Source organism: Microplitis demolitor, chromosome 6, assembly GCF_026212275.2.
Source record: "Microplitis demolitor isolate Queensland-Clemson2020A chromosome 6, iyMicDemo2.1a, whole genome shotgun sequence".
Taxonomy (NCBI): Eukaryota; Metazoa; Arthropoda; class Insecta; order Hymenoptera; family Braconidae; genus Microplitis; species Microplitis demolitor.
Genome location: NC_068550.1, coordinates 8,124,415 through 8,148,342, shown reverse-complemented (window position 1 = coordinate 8,148,342; position 23,928 = coordinate 8,124,415). Strand labels below are relative to the sequence as shown.

At 26.6% G+C, this 23,928-nt stretch overlaps 2 protein-coding genes across 6 annotated transcripts in view; both read left to right on the top strand.

The window, feature by feature from the left end:
- The window catches only part of LOC103580550 (protein grainyhead), a 52,470-nt gene extending 40,567 nt beyond the window's left edge, over positions 1-11,903 (top strand). For 2 of the 5 annotated variants that reach the window (XM_014439410.2, XM_008562347.2), the window contains exons 8-15: positions 479-647; positions 2,565-2,676; positions 3,076-3,170; positions 5,020-5,190; positions 5,345-5,530; positions 6,616-7,080; positions 10,198-10,262; positions 11,300-11,903. In XM_014439410.2, the coding sequence (XP_014294896.1) occupies positions 479-647; positions 2,565-2,676; positions 3,076-3,170; positions 5,020-5,190; positions 5,345-5,530; positions 6,616-7,080; positions 10,198-10,262; positions 11,300-11,600 (1,564 nt within the window). In that variant the 3' untranslated portion in view covers positions 11,601-11,903. Of the gene's footprint in view, positions 1-478; positions 648-2,564; positions 2,677-3,075; positions 3,171-5,019; positions 5,191-5,344; positions 5,531-6,615; positions 7,081-7,182; positions 7,296-10,197; positions 10,263-11,299 lie in introns of all 5 variants that reach the window. The other 3 variants (XR_549597.2, XM_053739750.1, XM_008562349.3) reach the window with 3 other exon arrangements.
- Positions 11,904-18,170: 6,267 nt separating this feature from the next.
- LOC103580552 (transmembrane protease serine 9) lies at positions 18,171-23,907 on the top strand. The gene is made up of 6 exons (XM_008562350.3): positions 18,171-18,385; positions 18,882-19,180; positions 21,493-22,019; positions 22,118-22,392; positions 22,465-22,610; positions 23,535-23,907. Exons 1-6 carry the CDS (start codon positions 18,295-18,297, stop codon positions 23,685-23,687), a joined length of 1,491 nt encoding a protein of 496 aa, XP_008560572.1. The 5' UTR covers positions 18,171-18,294; the 3' UTR covers positions 23,688-23,907.
- The last annotated feature ends 21 nt before the right edge of the window (positions 23,908-23,928 follow it).

The window sequence follows — 23,928 nt, the reverse complement described above, 5'->3', positions numbered from 1 at the left end:
CTAACGTATGGTTTTAGCTTTCATTTCACAGCTTGAACAGCTTGGTACGATAAGCCAATAAGTTTTTACGACCCGCCAAGTAAAAAATGGCACTTTTTATTAAAGCTTTTGTAACTTTGCTCCAAATAATTGGAAAAATTATTATAAAAAACATTTTTAAAGTTAAATCCCTGACGTTACGCCAAGCATAGTCCGTTTTAGCTAATAATTTTATTTAGCAACTTACAAGACTTTGAACTGAAAAACAAAAACTTCCGAAATCACTATTTTTGATTAATGGCCCATAACTTTGAGACGTAATAATAATCCATTAGCGGAATTAGAAAGGCTGTAAAGTAGACATTTAGAAGTTTAAAATACTTTTTTTAAAGTCTTGGTTCGATCATTTTTAACCGAGTTACAGTAATTTAAAAATGGAACCATTTTTGAAATCAACTAAAAGTAAGTTCTTTTTTGAGATTATTCTTTAATGTTACAGTTATTCGGCATATGGTTTCAAATATCATCTAGAGTCGCCGATAAGCACATCACAGAGACGTGAAGATGATAGAATAACGTATATTAATAAAGGTCAATTTTACGGCATCACTTTAGATTACGTTCCTGATCCAGACAAGCCACTTTTGAAAACCGGACAAACTGTTAAGGTAACTATCAAATTTATTTTTAATTAGCAATTATTGTAACAATTATCATTAATTAATAAATTCTAACCCACTTGCATATGTATATGTGCATATATAGATACATATATTAGTATAAAAAGATATAAATAGTAAAACAAAAAGTTAAAGGAAGTAAACTCGATCGTTCGCGCTTAACTAAGTGTAACAAATCTGTGGTTTGATAACACGATCAATCTATATATAACTTGAACGTTCATTCACCCGAATCACAAAAAATAATCATTGCAGTTATATACATACATGCATATCCATTATACATATAAATATGTTGCTAAACGTCTTTTATAACGATTCAAAAATAAATTTGATTATGACTGAATTTACGTAAAAAAATTTCGACTGGTATTAGTCTAGTCTAGGTAAAAAAAGTAATATATATATATATATATATATATATGTTGATCGTGATAATATATAACAAATAAGAGGTAATGCAGTAGCTATAAAGAAATTTAAATCGGCTAATTAGAATAAGGTGTTACATATTTGTTACTGTTTGAATATTTGAATAGATTAAAGAGTGAAATCAGTGATTTTTATCGGTTTTTGTTATTAATTGATTTTCATGTATGCTGTTATTTATTTTATGCGTAGAATTTAAACTATACGGAAAACAGTTTTACATTTATGTAATGGTTTTTTTTTTCTTGTTAATTATGGGGACTGTTACTTTTTACAATCATAAAATTTAAGTTTTTTTTTATAAGGAAATTTATACTAGACAAGAAATATATAGAGTGGAATAAAATGAGACACTATTTTTTAACTAAAAATTTGTTTATTTGTAAATTTTTATCTGCGATCTAGAAAACATCGGGTGAGTTGCACCCTAAAAAAATTATACTATTTGAAAATTTTGATCAAAAAAAATTTATTGTTTATAATCTGAATTATTTTACTATTCGGCACAAACCGGCTGACTTGAGGATAAAATGAACTTTAAAAAAAAAAACTCAAATATTGATACACTGAAAACAGATTTATTTCAGACAAATAAAGATATAATATATTTAGATATGGCCAAATATATTTAATTGTGAGAAAAATAATCTATGTATGCAGTTTGATTGCTTGAAATATGTGATTTATTTGTAGTAAATATGATTAAATTGTTGCAAATAAATATGTGCTTCAAATATATGTTAAGCATCACCCAATTTTCCGTTATTTGTCACAAATTTAATATCTTTACCGCAAATATATCATTTACTTACCACAAATAAATGATATATTTCAGTAAAATTATAAAATTATTTGAATCAACAGTCACATTTAATTGTACCAAATATATTTATTTGTCATTCAGAAATATTTAAAAAAAAGCCAGAAATAAATTGATTTATTAGGACAAATATTTATTTTTTTCAATGCATTTATTTAATTTTACATAATTGCTTTTAATCTTCCCATAGAATTTAAAACTTTTTGTTCTGATATTTTAAAAGGAAAATTACTATTTTACTTATTTTCAGTTTTACTCGGATTTTTTACATTCATCCATAGTATCTCAAAGTTTATTTTTTCTGTTCTCAATAATATAATTCAGCTATCAAACTCTTGAACAAAAAAATTTTTGTTTTTACTAACAATTTTTAATTGTTCGTACTGTACACTGACATTTTGCCTCGTATTTTTCTACACACTAACTAAAAATTTCTAAACAAAAATTATCTTTTTTTTTTTTTTTTTTTTTTTTCAAAAACAGTATCCCATTTTGACCCTTGTTTCCATATAATATTCAATTATTTTTTAAATGCCACTAAACTTTTCATTTCTGTCTCTTAAAAACATAAATGTAAAACTTTCTCTTTACTCAATATCCACAATTACATTTTCTTAAAATAAATAAAAAAAAAAAAACTTTATTATTACTTTCAGAGTGTCGTAATGTTAATGTTCCGTGAAGAAAAAAGCCCCGAAGATGAAATAAAAGCTTGGCAATTTTGGCACGGCCGACAACACTCCGTGAAGCAACGAATCCTCGATGCTGGTAAGTTCATCATAAATTACTGCTGATATTTAATTATTGCACAATAATAATTAATAAAAAAACAAAATTATATATTTCTCATACAAACATAAATAAATAAATAAATCAAAATAAAAATAAAAAAAAAAAAACTATTACTTGCGCAAGCTTACTATTCACGCAGGACTATAGTTAAGGATAAGTTGGTAAGCATTTATGCCGATAAAATTATCATAATTGATATTTATTATTATTATTTATTTTTTTTTTTTAATTAATTCAAATTAGCTTGTCAACTTGACTATTTTATTAATACTTTATTAATAATGTCATTTGCTAATTTATGCTCGATGCAATATGTCAATTTTTTCTTATTATTAACTTTTTAATTGAATTAAATTTTTTTTTCTTTTTACTTAGACACAAAAAATAGCGTTGGGTTGGTTGGATGCATTGAAGAAGTTGCTCACAATGCAATTGCTGTATATTGGAATCCATTAGAATCATCAGCTAAGGTAACTAATTTATTTAAAGAGTAACTGTTACATTCCTGCAGCGAGTAATTAAATGTAACACTTCGTTTTCTGCTATTTTTCTTTAAATTGTCATGGGGTAAAATAGTATGGTGATAAGGGAAGAAACAAGACGATTTTAAACTGAATGCTGACTGTTCGAGTCGCAGGTGAGGACTAACATCACCCGCGGTCTGGAATCTTTTTGTTTCATCCTGTCACACACTAGATTTTTCATGATTACTGGCATTGGAACTTAAAGTTGTAGTGTCAGTAGCCAGTCAGAAACAAGTTAATTTAAGACCAATGGTGTGATAAACTATTAGCGTAAGCGTGAATTCTCATTTGCAATTTATGATTAAGTAGAAAAAATGAATTTTATTTTTCACTTACTCATTCTTATAAAACTTAGAGGCAAAAATATAATTCTTCTTTAAATAAATAAGATTAGTGATCTGAACTTACTAATAAACAAATGATAAGTAGCAGAAGTAAAATCAAGAGTGAAAATGGCTTTATGCGGACAGAGAAATTATTTGTTCCTTCCCAAGGGACGAAACAATTTTATTTCTGCCCGTTAACTGAAGTATTAGACTGAAATTAGCTTGTTCCGATTGGCTGTTTAGACACTAAAACTTGAAGTTCCGATGCTGGTATCGCGATAAATATTTTTTTCGGCTCTCCAGCCGGAAAGTGGCAACTTTCGGGCCGCTGCCCTGAACGAAGTTGTGACTTTCCGACTCCGTCGAGCAGAAAAATAGTATACGCACCTTGGCCAGTAAAAAAAAAAGCCTCAGACCACATGTTTGTCAGCCTCGGCTAACAATTACATATGATCGGAGACTTTTCTTATTCTATTGGCCTAGGTTTGTAATATATTAAGGTAAATATCATAGAAGTGGATGATTCTTAATTTATTGACTCCCTTTTGTAGAAAAATTCACTTCGGAGAGGAGTTTTGGAGTGTTAATCATAAAGAATTTTTTCAGAGTAATTTCGTAGAATAAACTCGCGTACTAGATTTCTAATGAATAGTGAGGTTCGATCTTTTGAAATCGATCAGAACACTATTTTTTTTTAAGAGCTTGATCTTCAAATGGAAATAATTAGAAAACAATGTGGAATTTTACAGAAGTTTATTAGAGATAATTTTTAAGAAATAAAGTTGTCTACAAAAAAGATTCTATGAATTTTTGTGATGTCTGATGGTTTCACTGGGAAAGTAAAAAGATGGGGTTTGCGAATAGTTCGAACTTATGAATTATTCGTAGTCTTGAATTATTTGAAAATTTACAAATAATTCAAAAATTTTATTTTGAACGACTTAAAATTGTAATAACGTTTCAAATAATTTAAATTTTCGTCAGAGGTAAATAAAGCTTAGATACGAATCTACGAAAAAATTATTTTTGATTACTTTAAAAACAAAGCCTTCCATTAAATAAAAATTGAACATTTGAAAGCTGACCAAAATTTCCTCGATTCTAATCAAATATAATTTAAAATGTTACAAATAATTCAACAACTTTCGGATAATTCTAATAAGTTCAAATTAATGAATAATTTAAAAAGTTATGAATGGTTCGAATAATACAAGATTTTAATTATTCGACAAGTTTCAAACTATTCAATTCGAAATTCAAATTGAATACTTAGATATATTTGGTTCTACCTGAATACGGTTCTTACGTCCCTGAATAAAAGATCTCGAAATTTACTTAGATTTGAATTCAAGTACCAATAACTTTTGAAAAAAAATATTGTCGATTTTTTTAATCAGTCTACTATATATATTGATAAATTATTTATAAAAATTTGAATAGTTATCTAATAATTATTCATGTGATTGCAGATTAATGTTGCGGTGCAATGTCTCAGTACGGATTTTTCAAGTCAAAAAGGTGTTAAAGGTTTACCATTACATATTCAAGTTGATACATACGAAGAACCACCATCACATTCTCATTCATATACTCCACCTTCACATCGTGGTTACTGTCAGATAAAAGTTTTTTGTGATAAGGTTAGTTTGTTTTTTAAGTAATTTACATTATTCGCGTGTTTTTATTTTGAAAACCAATTACTGTTGTGACTTAATCTTTCATTGGATTTATTTAAGTGAATAAATATAAGAAAAAAAAAATGAATTGTATTGAAATGAATTGAATAAAATGTAGGGTGCAGAGAGAAAGACACGCGACGAAGAGAGAAGAGCAGCGAAGCGTAAAATGACTGCAACAGGCAGGAAAAAGCTTGATGAATTGTATCACTCTGTAACTGAACGCAGTGAATTTTATTCAATGGCTGATCTTCATAAACCACCGGTATTATTTTCACCACCCGCTGAGCATGCGCTCGACAAGGTAAACTATTTTTTTATCATTGTAATTAGTCGCTTTAATTAGCATTAACGACTTAATAACGGAAATTAAAATAATAAGTATATAAGTATATTTATGCATTAAAATATACATCGCGTTACAAATGCCATAAGGGCGTACCAAAAAATTTCAAATTTGGAAAAAAAAATTTTTACATATCTACGCGTTTCAAGTAAAAATACGTTGTTTCCCGAAAAAAAAAATTTTGGTACGCCCTTATGGCTCTCGGTAGGTACCCTGGGTGCCATAAGGGCATACCAAAATTTTTTTTTGCATTTCTGTCCGTTTCAGGCATAACTACGTCGACTCCCGGAAAAAATTTTTTTATACGCCCTTATGCCCTTTCAAGGGTATTTTTTTCGGGATACGCCCTTATGGCATCAGTAACGCGGAATATTTAAATAATAATAAGTTATTACAATTAAATGCGCACATGCGCTTTTTATCAGCTAGGTTGTTGTTAAACTCACGGCGAGATGGGAAAGCGCGCGCAGCGATTCACGTTTGAATCGCTACGTGACAGTTACTAATTAATTAGCCGTGGAATTTAACTCGCGGGAATTTTTAATTTTAAATATACTCATGCAGGTACTCATTTTACTCATAAAGACATTTTTTAGGTTTTGAAATTATTAATTGTTCAATTAAAAAAAAAAAATTTTGTAATAATGATCCTAATTAATAATAAAATTAAAAAAAATGAACATGATATTTAAAACTTGATAAAATTCTGCGTAAAATAAATACCAACAATGATATATTACACCAAATTCATTATTTTCTCATTAAATTATTAATTAATAATTAATAGATTGCAGAATTTAATTCTCGAAAAGTTTTTTTCGAAGTATATTTTTGTGAGTAATCATTTTACTCATAGAGACATTTCCGGAATCATATAATCATTCATTTAAAAAAACAAATTGATCATTTTTCAAAAATGACCCAAATAAAGTCAACATTATTTAAAAAAAAAAAACTATTCTTGTGGGTACTCAAACTAGAGGAAATCATATAAATAAACTAGCTGTGATAGAAATGTTAAAAAAATAATAATTTTTGTTTAGCAGTTTTCAACAATGGAATTATCTGGATTCTACGGAACTGGAAATGGCGGTGGTGACACAGATACATCCTCACTGAGTAATGGTGAGGGTGGTATGAAAACAGGAGCAAGTAGTCCGTATCCAGGTTGTGGCAGACCAAGTTTACCAGCGTTAAAATTTCACAATCACTTTCCTCCGGACAATTTAACTGGAATACACGATAAAAAAGATTCTCTATTAATGCAAGTACAAGAATTGCAGGGTACTGTTTTACAAGGAGTACCACAAGGTGCATTGACAACTGCCACTGGTACATTAGTTTCGAATGTTAGTAATCGTCTGCATCTTCAGCATCAACCGCAACAGTCACATCTACGTGGTAATGATTCGGAAGAACGTGTTATGCTTTATGTTAGACAAGAATCTGAAGATGTCTATACACCTCTACATGTAACACCGCCGACGGTACAAGGACTTCTTAATGCTGTAAGCGTTTTTATCATTTTTTAAAATAAGAAAAAAAATTTCATTTTTTTTTTTTTTTGTAAATTAGGATTGAATATTTTGGTTTTATTTTTTATTATTCAGACTTGCAGCAGAGAAAACTGGATTTTGGAGCAGTGATTATCGTTCATCATTAATACGTTTTTTCCTCGAGGTTGCAAGCATCCAAGCTCCAATTTTCTCTGCTCATTAGACGGGTAAGTTTAATTTATCCGTCAATAACCCCCACTGCTAACAATTGCTAGAAATATTGCTAATTATTGCTGATATTTAATTACATTTTTAATTGAAAAATAGTATATTAACGCATTGAGTGGAAGGTGCTTTCGGCAACGAGTGTGATTGGTTCACGAGCCGTTAGGCGAGTGTTGCCAGCACACGAGTGTCGAAAGCCTTTTTCACTCAATCCGTTACAATAGTTTTTGCATCGAATGGTAAGAAGGAATGTCTTTTATTGATGAAAAAGCACACTACATTAAATTTAATTTTTTTATTAACCTAAAATAATATTCAATTGTATTAATATAAAATTAATTCCTGTATTATTTCTGATGCAAAAGATTATTAAATAATAATAGTAACAATTAAATATGATATAATTGATTTTTATGATTATTTTTTATTGTTTTCAATATATTGATACTCAGCAAAAATAACTAGAGTTACGAGTCAAGGTTCATATAGTAAATTATCCATTATAATTAAATTCAGTAAGATGATTTTCTATAATCTGGGACTTTCCGTTGTCCTAACTCGAGACGGCTGTTCATTGGGTTTTCCGTTGGATCGTTTAGTGACTAATAAATAGTATATATATATATATATATATATATATATATATATATATATAAAGTGTAGAATTGTCATATTTTTCACGGACAATGTGGATATTCTTCGCGATATTTATTGTTTGTAGTGTCATTTTTAACCAATCGAAGACGTGCTTTCTTACCATGAGTTGCAAAAATTTATTTTCAAGGCATTCGTTTTTAATTAGCAATATTTTTTATTTTTGTTGCTGATTTTTTAAATTACTTGGTGCTGATTTTTTTTTTTTTTCTAAATAAAAGTGGAATTTCGATGCATTTTTAAATTTCTGATTGCTAAAATATTGCTGATTTCAAAAATATTTTTATTAAGAATTTACTGAAAAAATTTATCGTGGAATAAAAAAAAATTTTTATCGATATTTTAAAAATTGCTGATTAAAAAAAAATTATGAATTAAAATTTTGTAATTAATTTTTAAAAGTAAAAGATATTTTTAACGAAATAAGAATTTTAATGCTAATTTTTTTTCAAGAAAAGCATAAAATCACTAAATTGTGTTTGAAATTTGAATAAACGTTTGATTATAATCAGTAATAAATATTACTGATTTATACTGATTACTCATTGCTAATTATTAATCTACTCATTCATGATTACAAAAAATAATGCTAATATAATTTTTATTTTTTTAATCAGCAACATCTCAGCTTTTATTACGCAAGTTATTAATTTAAAAAAATGATCGCTTTCTAAATATTTCTGATTGCTAAAAAAAATCAGTAATCATAATTATGAAAATAAATTCATTATACTTCAATATTACTCAACTGCATAAGAAAAAAAAAACATAAATGATTAATTGTCTATGCAATTATTTATTGTCAGCAGTAAGTAATTTAAGAAAAAAAATAATAAACTAATACGTTCACCCGCCATTGTATATATTGTTAAATAAAATTCCAATCTATTTACAATTATATAATAACAATCATCAAAGTGGTTATTGAAGTAACAATACCGATAATAATAATCAATAAAATCTTAATATAATGCATGAAACATTATAACGTACCATTAATATTACACGTGCACATATTAAACCTCATATATATATATATATATATATATATATATATATATATATATTCTTTCATTGGGTAATTAATTTAAATGCGCATGAATTTATCCCTACTTCACAGCTCTAATTAAATCACACATATTTGTCGATAAATAACTAATTTTTTTTTTATCAATTAGCGTGATATGTATCAGTATATTTATCACTGATAATTTTAAATCATTGTAACATAATTCAAAATAATCATATTACATAAAAAAAAAAAAATTAATACAATCCATAGAAAAAATACTAAGATATCATTATATATATTCAAATACGTTGAGATATAAATGATGTATATTTGACTATAATCAGATATAAATATATATATTCATATATGGCTAAATATTAATCGTATATAAATATTTATGAATTTCAATAAGATCAAGATATGGCCCTGGAGTTAGCCGCCGTCTGATAATTTTTTGATTTTCTTTTAAACAATAAATTATAAAAAAAAAAGTTTTGAAAAAATTGCGCCTGTAGGTTTTTAAATTTTCTACATGTGCATATTTTTAATTTTTCTTTTTTTGTAATTTATTTATTTAAATAAAAAATTTGAAAATTAGTAATTGTCTGCTAACTTCAGGATCATCAAGATGATTTATTTTTGGTCAAATATAATCGCATATAATCATATATAGTCATATATAACCATATAGGTTATATACACAACTATGTATGAACATATATGAACATATATGACCACAACTGAACGTATATAATTATGGATGCTCATATGTAGTCATATAAATATATATATATATATAGTCATATTTGTTCATAGATGATCAAATATTATAAATTTCTTGTATCTGATTGAATCTAAGTATTCATATATGATCATATATTATTAAATGAATTTAATGATCACATATGATCATATATGTGATTGTCTAAACTCATATATGACCATTTATGAGTATATATGAAAAGTGATCATATATAATTATATGTAATCATTTAGATTTAGTATCTGATCATATCTGAGTATTTGTATATAATCATATATGATTATACCTAAGTATTTTTTCTGGGAATATCATCGTGAAATTTAAAAAGTAACTGAGAAAAAAGTGGAAAAGCCAACTAGAAATTTTTTTTTTGTCTAAAAAAAAAAATTTGTAAAGAATTATTAGAAGCCATAAAAATGAAATTTAAAAAAAAACGTATCGGAATTCTAATATTCTACTTTTTTCTATTTTACAGATTGAATCAAAGTACAAAATTGCATCCTCAAGTATTAATAATCTGTATCGAAAAAACGCAAAGGGGTAAGTTTGTGTCGAGTTGTGTCATATTAATAAATATTAATCATCATTAATAAATAATTAGTGGACAAGCATGAACATTTTTTTATTAATGCTTATAGACTTTATATTAATAACGTTTCATTTAATTAAATCGTAATGGTGTAGTGATAATTTATTCAGTGACAAATTACTATGTTTACTAGAACTCCTTGCTTATGATTAATATTTTTACTAAATAGGATCATTAACATATTAATGGATTCGAGAGATCATTCAAGCTTCTGTATTAATTTTCTAATATTTTCAAAGCCAAAATATTCTTTTAATTAATTTTTGTTTGAATTTGAATATTATTATTTCTATTAATATCAAGATTTTTAAATTACATTTGAGATAGTTTAAAGTTTTTTTTACTAAAAAAAATTAATTCTGACAAAATTTATTATAAAATTAAAAAAAAAATTTTTTATGAAGAATTTTATGGGAAATTCTGGATAACATTTGATTATAAAATGAGAAATTTTATTTTTTATTAAAATTAAAAAATACATTAAACAAAAAAATTTTTTTTTCATCAGAAAAAATATTCAAATATTTAATTCGAAAAATTTTTATTGCTATCGTCCAAAATTACCCATAAAAATTCTCATACAGGGAATTTTGTTGGAAAAATTTTTTAAAAAGTTTTCGTTTTTGAATCAGAGAGAAACAAAATTTTTTAATATTCAAATCTACAAATTTTTTTACTTACATCACAATTACTCATCAAATTCCCCATATTCGAAATTTTGCTAAAAAATTTCAATAAAAAAAAAATACTTTAGTTTGTCTACAATTTTTTTTATCACTTACATTCAAAATTAGCCATAAAGTTCTCCATATGGGGAATTTTGATAAAAATTTCAAATATAAAATTTTTTTTACTTGAATTCAATGAAAAAAAAATTGTTTCAAAGCTAAAACTAAAATGATTACCGTCATGTTAATTATTCCTTATAGATATTTACTCACAAAAAACATAATAAATAAAATAATTGAATATTTAAAATTTGTTACAGAATTACAGCGAAAATTGATGATGACATGATCCGTCATTACGTCGACGAAGATTTATTTCTCCTCGAAGTAAGTCATTCCACCTCGCCATCGAATTCCGACCCATGTAATCAAAGTAACCCAGGTTCGCCCGGGGACCCAGATGATCCTAACGAATCATCGTCACTGGGTTACGACGTAACGCTCATTAAATTACAAACACAATTGACACCCCCACCTCCATCACTGTCATCATCGACATCACCCTCGACTGTAAATTCTCATATTCACACCCACAATGTCCACGAGGTCACTAATTCGTGAACTAATCACTCTGACTGTCCAATTGATTAATTAATTAATTAATCAATCAAATATTTTTTTACTTTTAAAATCAACAATTAATTAGTAATTGAATAAATTAATATAAGCGTAATCATAGTAATAATAATAATAATTATAATTATAATAATAATCATAACAATAATAATGAAATGTGAATTTTTGTCAATTGTGTTTGTAAATATATAAATATATATTTTTTTTAATTAATAATTATTGTAATTTAGATTTTAAATAAACTCATAGGGGCAATGAGGAATTAAAACATCAAAATATTAATTAATTAATTAGAAACGTTATAATTTTTTTTATATTGATTGTTAATGTTATCCGCTGGCAGTCGGTTTTTTTTTGGATGTTTGAATAAAATTTTTTTTTTTGAATAAAAAGAAATTTTTTTTTAACATCCACGTGCCGTTTTAGGCATTTAAATTTTATATTATTAATTTTATATATAAAAAAAAAAAATAAATAAATAAATAAACAAAATAAAATTTTCCGTTTTTAAAACGGAAATGCATGATATAAATCAATCAAAATTGATTTAAGTTAATATTGATCGTTAATAATTTTTTTTACTAACCGTACAATGTTTATAAAAAAAAAAAATATAGTTATTAATAATGATAATATTAATATTGATAACGATGATAATGATAATTATTGAGGGTTGAAAGAGGTTTAAAGAAATACGTAAAAGATTGAAATATTAATTGTTAAGTTATAAATTTATTGATAGATTAATTTAATAAATTCATTAATTATACAATTAATGAACATACTCCGCCAATAGTCTGTTAATCAAAGTCCATATATTAATATTATAAATTTATTTTTAATCATTTAACGTAGTTGAATTTATTTAATTACTTTTATTACGTTGCTTCCATTTTTTTTTTATTTTTTTTAGTAGATAACTTTTTGAGAAGTCAATTTATCAATTTTTTTTCTCAAAAATTTTTTGTAGAACGTTAAATTCTCTACAAATTTATGTTTTATAAATTTTTCAAAAAAATCAATAGTTTCAAAGTTATCGCAATTTTAAGTGTCATATAGATTTTGGAAAAATAATTGATTATTAATCATTAATTATTCATTCTCAAAAACTTTAAATCCAAATAACTTTTTAGGAAATAACTTTATCAATTTTTCTTATCAGACCTTTTTTGTAAAGCATTAAATCCTCTACAAATTCGTGTCTTACCATTTTTAAAAAAAAATCAATAGTTTCGAAGTTACTGCCATTTTCAGTGTCATATAAAGTTCCCAAAAATAATTGATTATTTATTATCAAAATCTTTAAATCCGAATCACTTGTTATCTTACGGAATAACTTGATTAACTATTTTTTAGATCTTTCTTGTACAGCGTGGAATAATTTTTTAAAAGTTCTCTCTCGATAAATTTTTCTAAAAATTAAATAGTTTTAAAGTTATAGCCATTTAAAGAATCAAAAATAATATAAAAAAACAAACTGTTATTTTTTATTCAAACCTTAAAGGTTTTTATTGTGCCCTACTTGCCCACCCTTAAGTATAACTATCAATATATATAATTTGATAAAATAAATCAACCAGCAATAATTTGACGTTAAAACGTCTTAGAATAATTTAAAAAAAAATATATTTTAAGTCTTAGCTTTCATTTTAATTAAATAAATATATATATATATATATATATATATATATATATATATATATATATATATATATATATATATATATATATAAGATTAAATAAAAAAAAAATTGTTTTAATAAAAGACAAATAAATTAATTTAAAATAATTGTCATTACCGAATATCAAAGCAACGATCAAAATACGCTTGTAAAATGCATATTATTATTGATAACATATATTTTGTTATAATGAAAAAAAAAGAAATAAAAATAATTAGCATAATAAATAAATAATAATAGATATTGTTTATATAAATGAGGCATGAATGTATATGTATATGGATATGGATGTGTATTTTATATATTATTAATTATTAATAATTAGTTATTTTAGTTGATTAATTAATTATTAATTGTCAAACAAGTCAGTGCGATATTACAAGATTTAAAATATTAATTATTAATTATTATTATTATTTAAGTTAAATGTGAAAAATATTGTAAGAGATTTGTTTGTTTATTTTTATTAATTTTAACTAATTTTTTTTATTGTAAGTCAGACTCAATACATGACATTTATAATTATTGATTATTGTTTTATCCTTTATGAATTTAAAAAAAAATAAGAATATTGTGAAAGATTTAATCGATCTTGTATATTTTATTCCATTGAGCCCTATTATCATTACTATTATTATTATATTATTAATTAGCTTTTAATTAACATAAAAATACATAAGCATATTTACGAAAATTTTTTTTTTCTGTTGAAAAATGCTGTCCCATTTCACCCCACATATTTATGAAAAATATAGTGTTCCATTTTGCCCATTCTCCTTCATATTAAAAATATCATTTTATAATTTTTAATTAGAGATGTGAAAATAGTGTTCGAATATAATGGAATATTAATATTTGATTTGAAACTCTAATCGGATGATTCAAAATGTTCTACTTAATCGTCAATTTTTAAACTATTAAAAAAATTAGATTAATCAATTTTTTAATTATTTCGTAATTATGAAATTATTATTAAATTCAAATTTTTAAATGTGGTTCAAACATAGAAAATTAAATTTTTATTACACTTTATAAGTAGCACACTTGGCTTTGTGACATCTATAAAATAGCAGTTTTGAGGCTGTTTTTTGAACTATCGATAAGGCACCAAAATATTGACAAAACAATCAGAAATTTATGTCACCGAAAAGATCTACTTGAAAAACTTGACACATGTGACGACAAAAAGTACATTACAAATCATCGTCAAATAAATCATCTAAGCGATTTTTTAATTGAAATTACTAATTTAGGACGGAAAAAAGAACACGAATTTTCTATGACTCCTACTCTCTAAAGTTGAAATAGTTAAATTTTTACTGTTTTTCCTAGTGATCAACTAATTAACTGGAAAAAAGTGAATTTTATGTATAAATAGTGAAAATTTTACTTTTTACGCAGTAGATTTAAAACCTTACTTTTTAATAAGTAATTATCATTAGAACTATTTACTACTAATAATTACAGCGAATTTAATCGTTTTTATAAGAGCATCAGTTCACTGGGTAAATGAGTGTATATGCACTAATTTCAATAAGTGGTCGACTTTTAGCTGTGGCAAATAGTGAACATACACTGTGAATTAGTGATAATTCACTATTTCAGGTTTAGAGAGTCTAAGACCAACATCTGTACGTCTTATTTATCAAAGAAAACTTGGCTTTGAGATAAAATAAAATTTGCCTTGTCTTCTTTTAAAGGGCATGATTATGACATCTTAAAGTTCTATGGTACTTATAGGTCGTGATCAAGTATCAAATCTTAATAAAATAATTTGAAATTTTCGAATCATTTGAAAACTTATAGATAATTTAAAAATTTATGAAAATTTTGGTGATGTACCAATAATTCGGAAATTCCGAATCTTTCGACACAAATTTCAAATTGAATATTAATGTTCAAGTTGACACGGATTACTCGTAAGTTTGAATCATTCGCATATCCCTACTTTCTATTAAATATATTTAATAATAACACACAAAGATTGTCTGAAAAAAATATATACAGGGGAAGGCTGGACAAAATGAGACCGAGGGAACTGAATTTGTTGAAAATTTTTTTTTTCAAAATTGTCTCTAATCGTCATTTACGACTCTTATCATTACTTTTTTATATTTTTTTTTGGAGGTCGTCTGTTTTACCCTCTAAGGAAGAAAATTTTTTCTCTGGCAATTGAAAATTTAGTTTAATTACTTCAAATTTAAGTAAAAAAAAAGAAGTTTCACTGTGTTGAAATGCACAAAAAAATTCATGATTTTTTTGGCGGGATTGTTTTGCCCGCCTACCCCCTCAATACATATTTTATGTTTGTTCGTTTTCTTTCTAATCCAAAAATTTATTGATATCATTCAGCTAATTATGTAAAATTAATTAGTGTTAACAATAATGTTATCTATTTGTTAATCATTTTATATTCAATTGTTTATATATTATTATTAATAATACAAATATTTTAATCTGTTTGTGAATTTTGTTTCTAATATATGAACAGTTATTTTGTCTTTACCAAATAAATTCATAGTTAAATAATTTTTATAAAATTAGATTTTCAATTCTCGTAATTCCAAAGAAATTATAATTTTTTTTTTTTTACTTTAAACAAAATAATTTGCATACGAAAGTCCATACATAATAAAAAAAAATAATAAGTAAAATAAAATTACTCATTATTAATAAATTAAATAATTAAGCGCGTAAATTTAAATTTTGCATAATGACAGTTGGTTATATATGTTGGCGACCTTGACGAGGCCAGTGACGCCAATCTCTTTTTTTTTAATACTTATATATATATATATATATATATATATATATATATATATATATATATATAAATTATTATTTTCTCTCTTATGTTACTTAGAAAATATAAATTTACATTTTAAAATCTATCACAGAAATGTCACTTAAAACGACAACTAAATCTCATATATATATACATATGTATATATATATATTTATCACTTAACAAATTTCTTAACTATTTATTTTTTAAACTCCGTTATAAATTGCCGAAGGCTAATATTTTTTTTCTAAATAATTCCTGCTATCTATTCATTAAATTTAAGAATAGAAAAAAAAACTAAATTTTTTTTTATGGGAAAGTTTGTTTATTTTTTAGGAATTTAATTCAATGGCAAGCGAAATTTTGAGAGTAAAAAAGAAAAAAAAATATTGGAGATTATTTTGGTGAGAAGTCCGGTTTGACGGGTTGCTAAACTTCCCTTTTATCGATTACTCCCCACAGATCAACATGGAATTATAGCGACAACTAAAAAAAACCCCTATCATCATCCACTTGTTTTTAAAAGTTAATAGTCTTTTTTTGTTTTTTTTTTTTTTTTTTTTTTTTTTTTTAATAGGTAGCACACGATTTCCTTAGACATCACGCGAATCGACGTCAAGACAAGACAAGTCCTTTTCCAGACCCGAAGACATTAAATAAATCCTGTACAGTCTGTTCAAACACTTTATCACAAACAAACTATAATATTTTTTTATCTATAATACTTTAAACAACCATTACTTTTCAAACAATTTACCAAAATTTTCTTGTTTTTGAAAAATTTTATACTCTGTAAATTCATTTCATAAAATTTAATATTTCTTTAGACCTAGTCTTTTTAAGTCCAACAGAAATTTTAAGGTAGTACTGTCAGTTTTAGAAAAAATGAATTCGATAAAACATGTGATTTTTCATGCAGCTCAATGCTAAATGCATGAAAATCAAAATTTTACTGGACAGTACTACTTTTACAGATTTTTTTTATAAACATTTTCTTTTTTTTTATATTTTGGACAATGACTTTTTAATGAATACTTCTGTTGAATTCTTTATAGATACCAGTTTTGTATAGAACTTAATATTTTATAAATTTGATTTCTACAAAATTTTCAAGAAAACTGTTAGTTTTTGAGTTATAGCCATTTGATGCAACAATAATTTATTCCAAATTTTTTAAAAATTCTATTTTTTTTTTAATTAGTTATTTTTTTAATTATTAAAGAATTAATTAACTTCGATTTAAATTTGAATGTAATTAATAATATTTGAATAATGGATTAATTAAGAGGATTTAATTGCTTATTTTTTCATATATTTTAAATGCTTATAACTTTTGGAAAAATAATTTTATTAGTTTTATATTTGAAACTTTTGTATAAAAACTTTTCCTAAAAATTTCCATTTCTTAGACTATAGCCATTTTAAGAATATGTATGCATATATATAAATTACAAAAAATGCTCATTATATTTTCCCAAAAATTTTGAAACCCTATAACTTTTTAACAATCGATTTTATCCATTTTTATAATCAGACATTTTTTATAAGAAATGAAATTTCCCACACTTCAACTCCTTGTGACTTTTTCATAAAAACTAATAGTTTCACCATAAAAGCCATTTTAAAATCATATACAATATAATTCGCAAAAAAAAGCTTATTGTAATTTCCCAAAAACTTCAAATCGCTCTAACTTTTTACTTAACAATTTATCAATTTTTATTATCAGACCTTTTTTATAGAAAATTAAATTCTCTACAATTTAAAACCTTATCAATTTTGTATTAAAACCATTACTTTAATAGTTACATCCATTACAAGTATACATACATTGTTTCAAGTTAATAATCAACATTTTAAAATTTATTTTCCCACAAAGTTTAATGTCCTCCTCAAGGTTACAACATAAATTTTTTTACTCCAGAATTCTCAAACATTGTTTTTTTTTTTTTTTATTTTTAACAAAATAAATATAAAAGCGAAGGGTGGAAATAGATGATAGAGAATAATAATTTAAAAAGAAAAGGAGAAGGGTTAACCCGTTATAAAGAAGACGCGTATGTTCGTAGACGGTTTAGTGTTATCCTGACTGTCTTTCCGACACAACCAAAACCCACATTTTTAATTCACTCCGTCTATTTATTTATACATATTGATATATACAAGTATATATATATTTTTTTTTTTATGTTCATGCTTAAGTTTTGTGACAATGACCGTCAACATAAAAGTGACTGTTTTATTAATAACTATTAATTTTTTGTGTCATTGTTATTGTTTTGAAGATGCAATTGTCTTGGAAGGTAATTAGTCATATTTATTTTTTTTTCTTTTAATTACTAAAATTAATTAATTAGTTATATTGTTTTTACGATTGACCTTGAACTACGAAAATGTCAATAGAAAATAAAAAAAAAAAATAAGTAAATAAAAATTTCGTTTATTTATTCATGTCGCATTTTCTAGCGTACCGATTTCACGTCTGCAATAATAATGTTCTAAATGTGTTTATTGAGGCTTTACATGTTCTCAAAACACGAAGAAAGCGTTCTAATGTCGTTTAAATGTCTACTTATCTATTAAAATGTATCAGATGATTAATAAAAAATTCCTCAAAAAAGAATTTTTTTCAAGTTCAAATTTATTTGATGATCTAGATACTAATTTTATAACTTGGTCGTGTTTTTTTTAATAAAAATTGAATAATTTCACACAAAAATAATTTACAATTTTTTGACCGATAGTTAACGCGCTGAGAATTTAAATATAAAACTAAATTGAATCGGTTTAAAATTTCAGTGTCATCGGAGCCGCGAACGGGGCAACGTTATTTAGATTGGACGGGAAAGAAACAACCGGGAGGACGTTGTTTGACGTCAAAAGGTGAAGTGGGAAACTGTACGACCTTCAAAGAATGTTATCCGTATTTTAAAATTCCTGATTTGGGTGCATTGGATGGATGGGTTCTAGGAGTTTATGATACCTGTAGTTATACGCGTGATGATGGACGAATGGGTTTTGGTATTTGTTGTTCGGGAACTCCTTCAACGACACCAGTAATTACTACTGAGGAATTGGTTCCTATTGAAGATCCTGAGGTAAGTCTGTTACAAAATATTTAAACCTATGTTTGGACCATTTAAGCTCTTACTTTAACTATTAAGACGCATGAATGATTATTACTGCCTACATTTTGATTTTTCTATCAATCTACTCAAACGGGTCACAAATTGCATAGGAACCAAGCAAGCTTATTGGATTCCATGTGGGTTTTACTCATTTGAATGGATTCTATGCAATCTTTTAGATGGGGATATGGTGGGGGCGGCTGAATCGACTGTAGCGTAGGCTATGGACAAAATAAGCGTAAAATCATTCTTTCGTTGTAAACAAATAAATGAAAAATTATTTTAAAAAATAGTAAGGGAGGGCCGGGCAAAAGGGAGTACTTAAAGAAATACTAAGTTTTCGAGGGCTCAAATACGCAAAATCTTTTTTTTTTTTTAATGATAATCAAAGTAAATAGAATGCCGTTGAAAAAAAAATTTCAATTTTTACGGGCAAAATGGAGTACCCCCTAAAAAAGGTGAAAAAAAAAATCTGGATTTTAAATGAATTTGATTAAATTAGATTTGTTTTAAAAGTAATTTACATGAAGAAAAATGATGTTTTACATGATTATTTGACACTGTGCATAATATTTACTAGTTTCTTTCAAACGTAATATTGACTGAAATTTTGGGCAAGAGATTTTAAACAGATGTCTTACGCTAAAATTAAACAATTATTGATTCAGAAATTGCGCGGGATTAGACCAAGAACTCTTAAAGTCCGATCGTCTATTTTTCTATGCTGCAACGTAAAGAGGGTAAAGAGCATAGTAATTAGTAATTTTAGAGGTTCTCATTCCGGATTAAAAACCTAGCACGTGTTTATTGAATGTCGTAAGATGGACGGCGGAGGCGATAATGGTTGGAACATCCAGCATGGGAAATTGCTTATTCCGGTAAGGGTTTATGCAATTTTCCATGGCTTATCAAAAAATGCAAGCCCAACTTAACTAAGGAAATATTTAAATTACATTCTTTGATCCTCAAGCAATAAATTTTCATATAAATAATTTTTTTTTTTTAATCTGGTTTTACCGATAGAGTGCTCAAGAACCTCTTGTGTGCTATACCTTCCACCTTTCTGTTAGAAAAAAAAAATAAAGGGAATAAACTGTTCCATTTTAAAAGCAATCTATACTCAAAATTCTGGCGTAACTCCTGCTGAATTATACACTACCATACTTTAAGTATTGCTGAATGCTTTGTACGAGATACTTGTTTAAGTCGATTAGAATTCTGTATCAAAAACTTTAAACTATTATTTTTTAATAAGATTTAATAACTTTTGTTTAAAATATTTGATAAAATACTCTGCCCCAGCAACTTGGATAATACCATTGCTATGAAAAAATTTAAACCACTTTAGATTAAGAGGAGTCTGAACTTTTTTCTCTATCACATTCCAGTCGACGAAGGGTATTATCTTTGTTGCACTTACGCAGTAAATGGAAACTTTGTCCACGTTTTTCTTTTAAACAAATTAGTCCAGTCGAAACTCGGAAGTTGGAGACATTTCTCGACAGTTTATGCAAATTTGGTTGAAGGTCTACGATGTCACCCTCAAACACCCCTCAAAATAAAAAAGTTATCATTCTAGGGGTTAATGAGAAAAAAATAAAAACATCCTCAAAAACCGATTTTTCTGAAAAAAAAAAAAAAAAAAAAAAAAAAAATAAATAAATAAATAAATAAATAATTAACTATGGTCTCATTCTCACTCATTGTAGCTATGGGTTCAAACGTGTAAGAGCAAGTAATCCTGGTGACAACAAACCTGTCCTTGTAAAAATTCAGTAAACTTACGCTTCGAAATTTCAAAGGTTTATTATGTGTTATTTTTCATAGATACAAAAAAAATTCTTAATACTTTTTTGAGAATTTTTTTTCTCTACAAGTTTTGTTTTTACAAATTTTTTTTGTTTATAAAATATTTGCGAAAAATCTGTTTTTGGGAGTGTTTTTATTTTTTTTCTCATTAACCCTTGGGATGATTTTCTTTTATTTTGAGGGGTGTTTGTAAACATCATAGACCTTCAACTAAATTTGCACCAACTTTCGAGGAATATCTTCCATTTCGGAGTTTCGACTGAACTAAAATAAACATGTTTGAAAAATAAAAACGGACATTGCTAGATTATAGAATAATGCATTGATCCTCGTTCTTAATTTTGCGTTTACAGATTTTTTTTTTTTTTTTGTATTGAATATTTAAGCCTAAATAAAGACTAACTAAGACATTTTAGCCAACCCCAAGACTATGTGAACCATAACCAGATAAATTTGTACCCTTGTTGTTCCAGGAATACGAATCAAATGTAAAACCAGCAAAACCTATAGGCCTAGCACCTAAACCACCACTAGGATCATGGCCTCCTCCATTACCAACTCATTCACCCGATAACACAATCCCTCCACTGCCTACCCATCCATCATCTACATCCTCTTCATCACAACCAACGAGCTCAGGATCAGACCGACCATTATCCGACGAGTATTCAACGACTTACAAACCCCCAGTCAGTTCAATGACGAGCAAAAAACCAAGTTCAACAACCTGGCCAACTAAAAAACCTGGCTGGTGGCCGGGTGCCACGACAACGAAACCTATAACTACCAGTACAACCACCGGGTCAACGATTGTTAGCTCTGGTGATTGTGGAGCCAAGAATGGTGATCAGGAACAAGACAAAAGAATTGTCGGTGGTCATAATGCTGATCCCGGTGAGTGGCCTTGGATTGCCGCACTTTTCAATGCTGGAAGACAGGTTTGCGGTGGATCACTCATCAGCGATAGGCATATACTTACTGCTGCCCATTGTGTTGCTCAGTAAGATTTACTGTTATTGTTATTGTTATTGCTAACGATAAATTCTTTGGATATTATGGAATTTCAGCCTTTTAAAATGCCTTTTTTTTTTTTTCAAGTATGAATTCTTGGGACGTTGCAAGACTTACAGTAAGATTGGGCGACTACAATATAAAGACAAACACGGAAATCCGTCACGTAGAGAGACGTGTCAAAAGAGTTGTAAGACATAAAGGCTTTGATGCTAGGACATTGTATAATGACGTCGCTCTATTGACTTTGAATGAGCCAGTTGAATTTTCGGAGCTAATTAGGCCAATTTGTTTGCCAACTGGGTCACAGTTGTACAATGGCAAAGTTGCGACTGTTATTGGATGGGGATCTTTACGAGAAAGTATGTTGTGTTATTTTTTATTATTGTTATTATTGATATTGTTGTTGTAAATTTTTTTTATCTATTTTTTAGGCGGACCACAACCAGCAGTGCTGCAGGAAGTCGCTATTCCTGTGTGGTCTAATGCTGAATGTAAAATGAAATACGGCGGCGCGGCGCCTGGTGGTATTGTTGATAGTTTTCTGTGTGCTGGCCGAGCTGCTAAAGATTCTTGCTCGGTATGATTTATTTATCATTTTTAAAGTTATAAGAGTGTGGAAAATATTATTTCCTTCAGATAGAGTACCCACAATCTATGTTTTAAAAAAGAAATTTTGTTCGCATTCCCCCCTCCCTTTGTCACGTTATGTCACATTTTCTGCCCCCCCCCCTATCAATATTGCGTCACAAATGATAGATCCCCCTCCCCCGTAATGATATATCGACGCTCTAATTAGCAAATTATCTAACTCCATTTCAAAAAATCCTTTATTTATGCGAAAAAAAATTAATTTAAAAATTTTATTTTCATCCGAAAGTTAATTTCATATCTAGTGCATGTATAAAATTTTGTCTGGGTTACTCAAATAATATTTTTTCTGACTATGACTATCTGAAAATTGCACAAAATCATCTACTAAAAAATATTAAGTTAGACAGTCTGCTAATTAGAACGTCGATATGGCAATTAATAGTAAAAAAAATTCTATATTTTAAAATATTTATTATTTTCAATAAAAAACTTCAACTTTAAAAAACCGAGAGAAAAATTTGCAACATTGTTTAATGAGCTGCAAACGTCACATTTTTTTAGCCCCTCGACCCCCCTTGTTACTGTAAGCGACCCTCCCATAAGTACGAACGTATTTTATGAACGACCCCAAAATATGTAGGCAATCAGGCTTCCTCTGGGAGAAGTCATCATAATCTGACATTTTAATTAAAAAATTTTTTAAATTTTTAAAATGAAAAAAAATCGAAATTCAAAACTTTTTTTTTTTTAATTTTTTCACTTCAGACGATTAAAGTTTTAATTTTTTTTTTCTTTTTAAATAAGTATGTGGATGGTGTAAAATATCAAATTTTTTCTGAAGAGGATCCACATCAATAAGTTGAGAAGTTAAATTTTTTTAAATATATATATTTATATAAATGATTTTCAGGGTGACAGTGGTGGCCCACTGATGGTAAATGACGGCAGATGGACACAAGTAGGAATAGTAAGTTGGGGTATTGGCTGTGGAAAGGGCCAATTTCCTGGAGTTTATACACGAGTTACTCATTTCCTACCTTGGATTTATAAAAATCTTAAATAAATAAATCTACATACATTCAAAAAAAATAAAATAGTGAAAATTAAATGAGCGTCCCTTGTTTGTCAACGCAATAGAAGACTGGGCATTTAAATTTAAATTAGACAATTATTCATATTTAATTATAAATATATATATGTTTATCTTTTTTATATAAAACAAAAACGTGTATCAGTTCATCAGTACAATAATATTTGTATTATTAAAATTAATTATATTATTATTGTTAGTATTATTATTATTT

What these genes read in the sequence shown, in the direction of transcription:
- LOC103580552 (XM_008562350.3), top strand. Translation starts at nt 18,295, where the DNA reads ATGACCGTCAACATAAAAGTGACTGTTTTATTAATAACTATTAATTTT. An exon ending in GCTGCCCATTGTGTTGCTCA is followed by an intron (nt 22,020 to 22,117) that starts GTAAGATTTACT and finishes TTTTTTTTCAAG; the next exon opens with TATGAATTCTTGGGACGTTG. An exon ending in CTGCTAAAGATTCTTGCTCG is followed by an intron (nt 22,611 to 23,534) that starts GTATGATTTATT and finishes AATGATTTTCAG; the next exon opens with GGTGACAGTGGTGGCCCACT.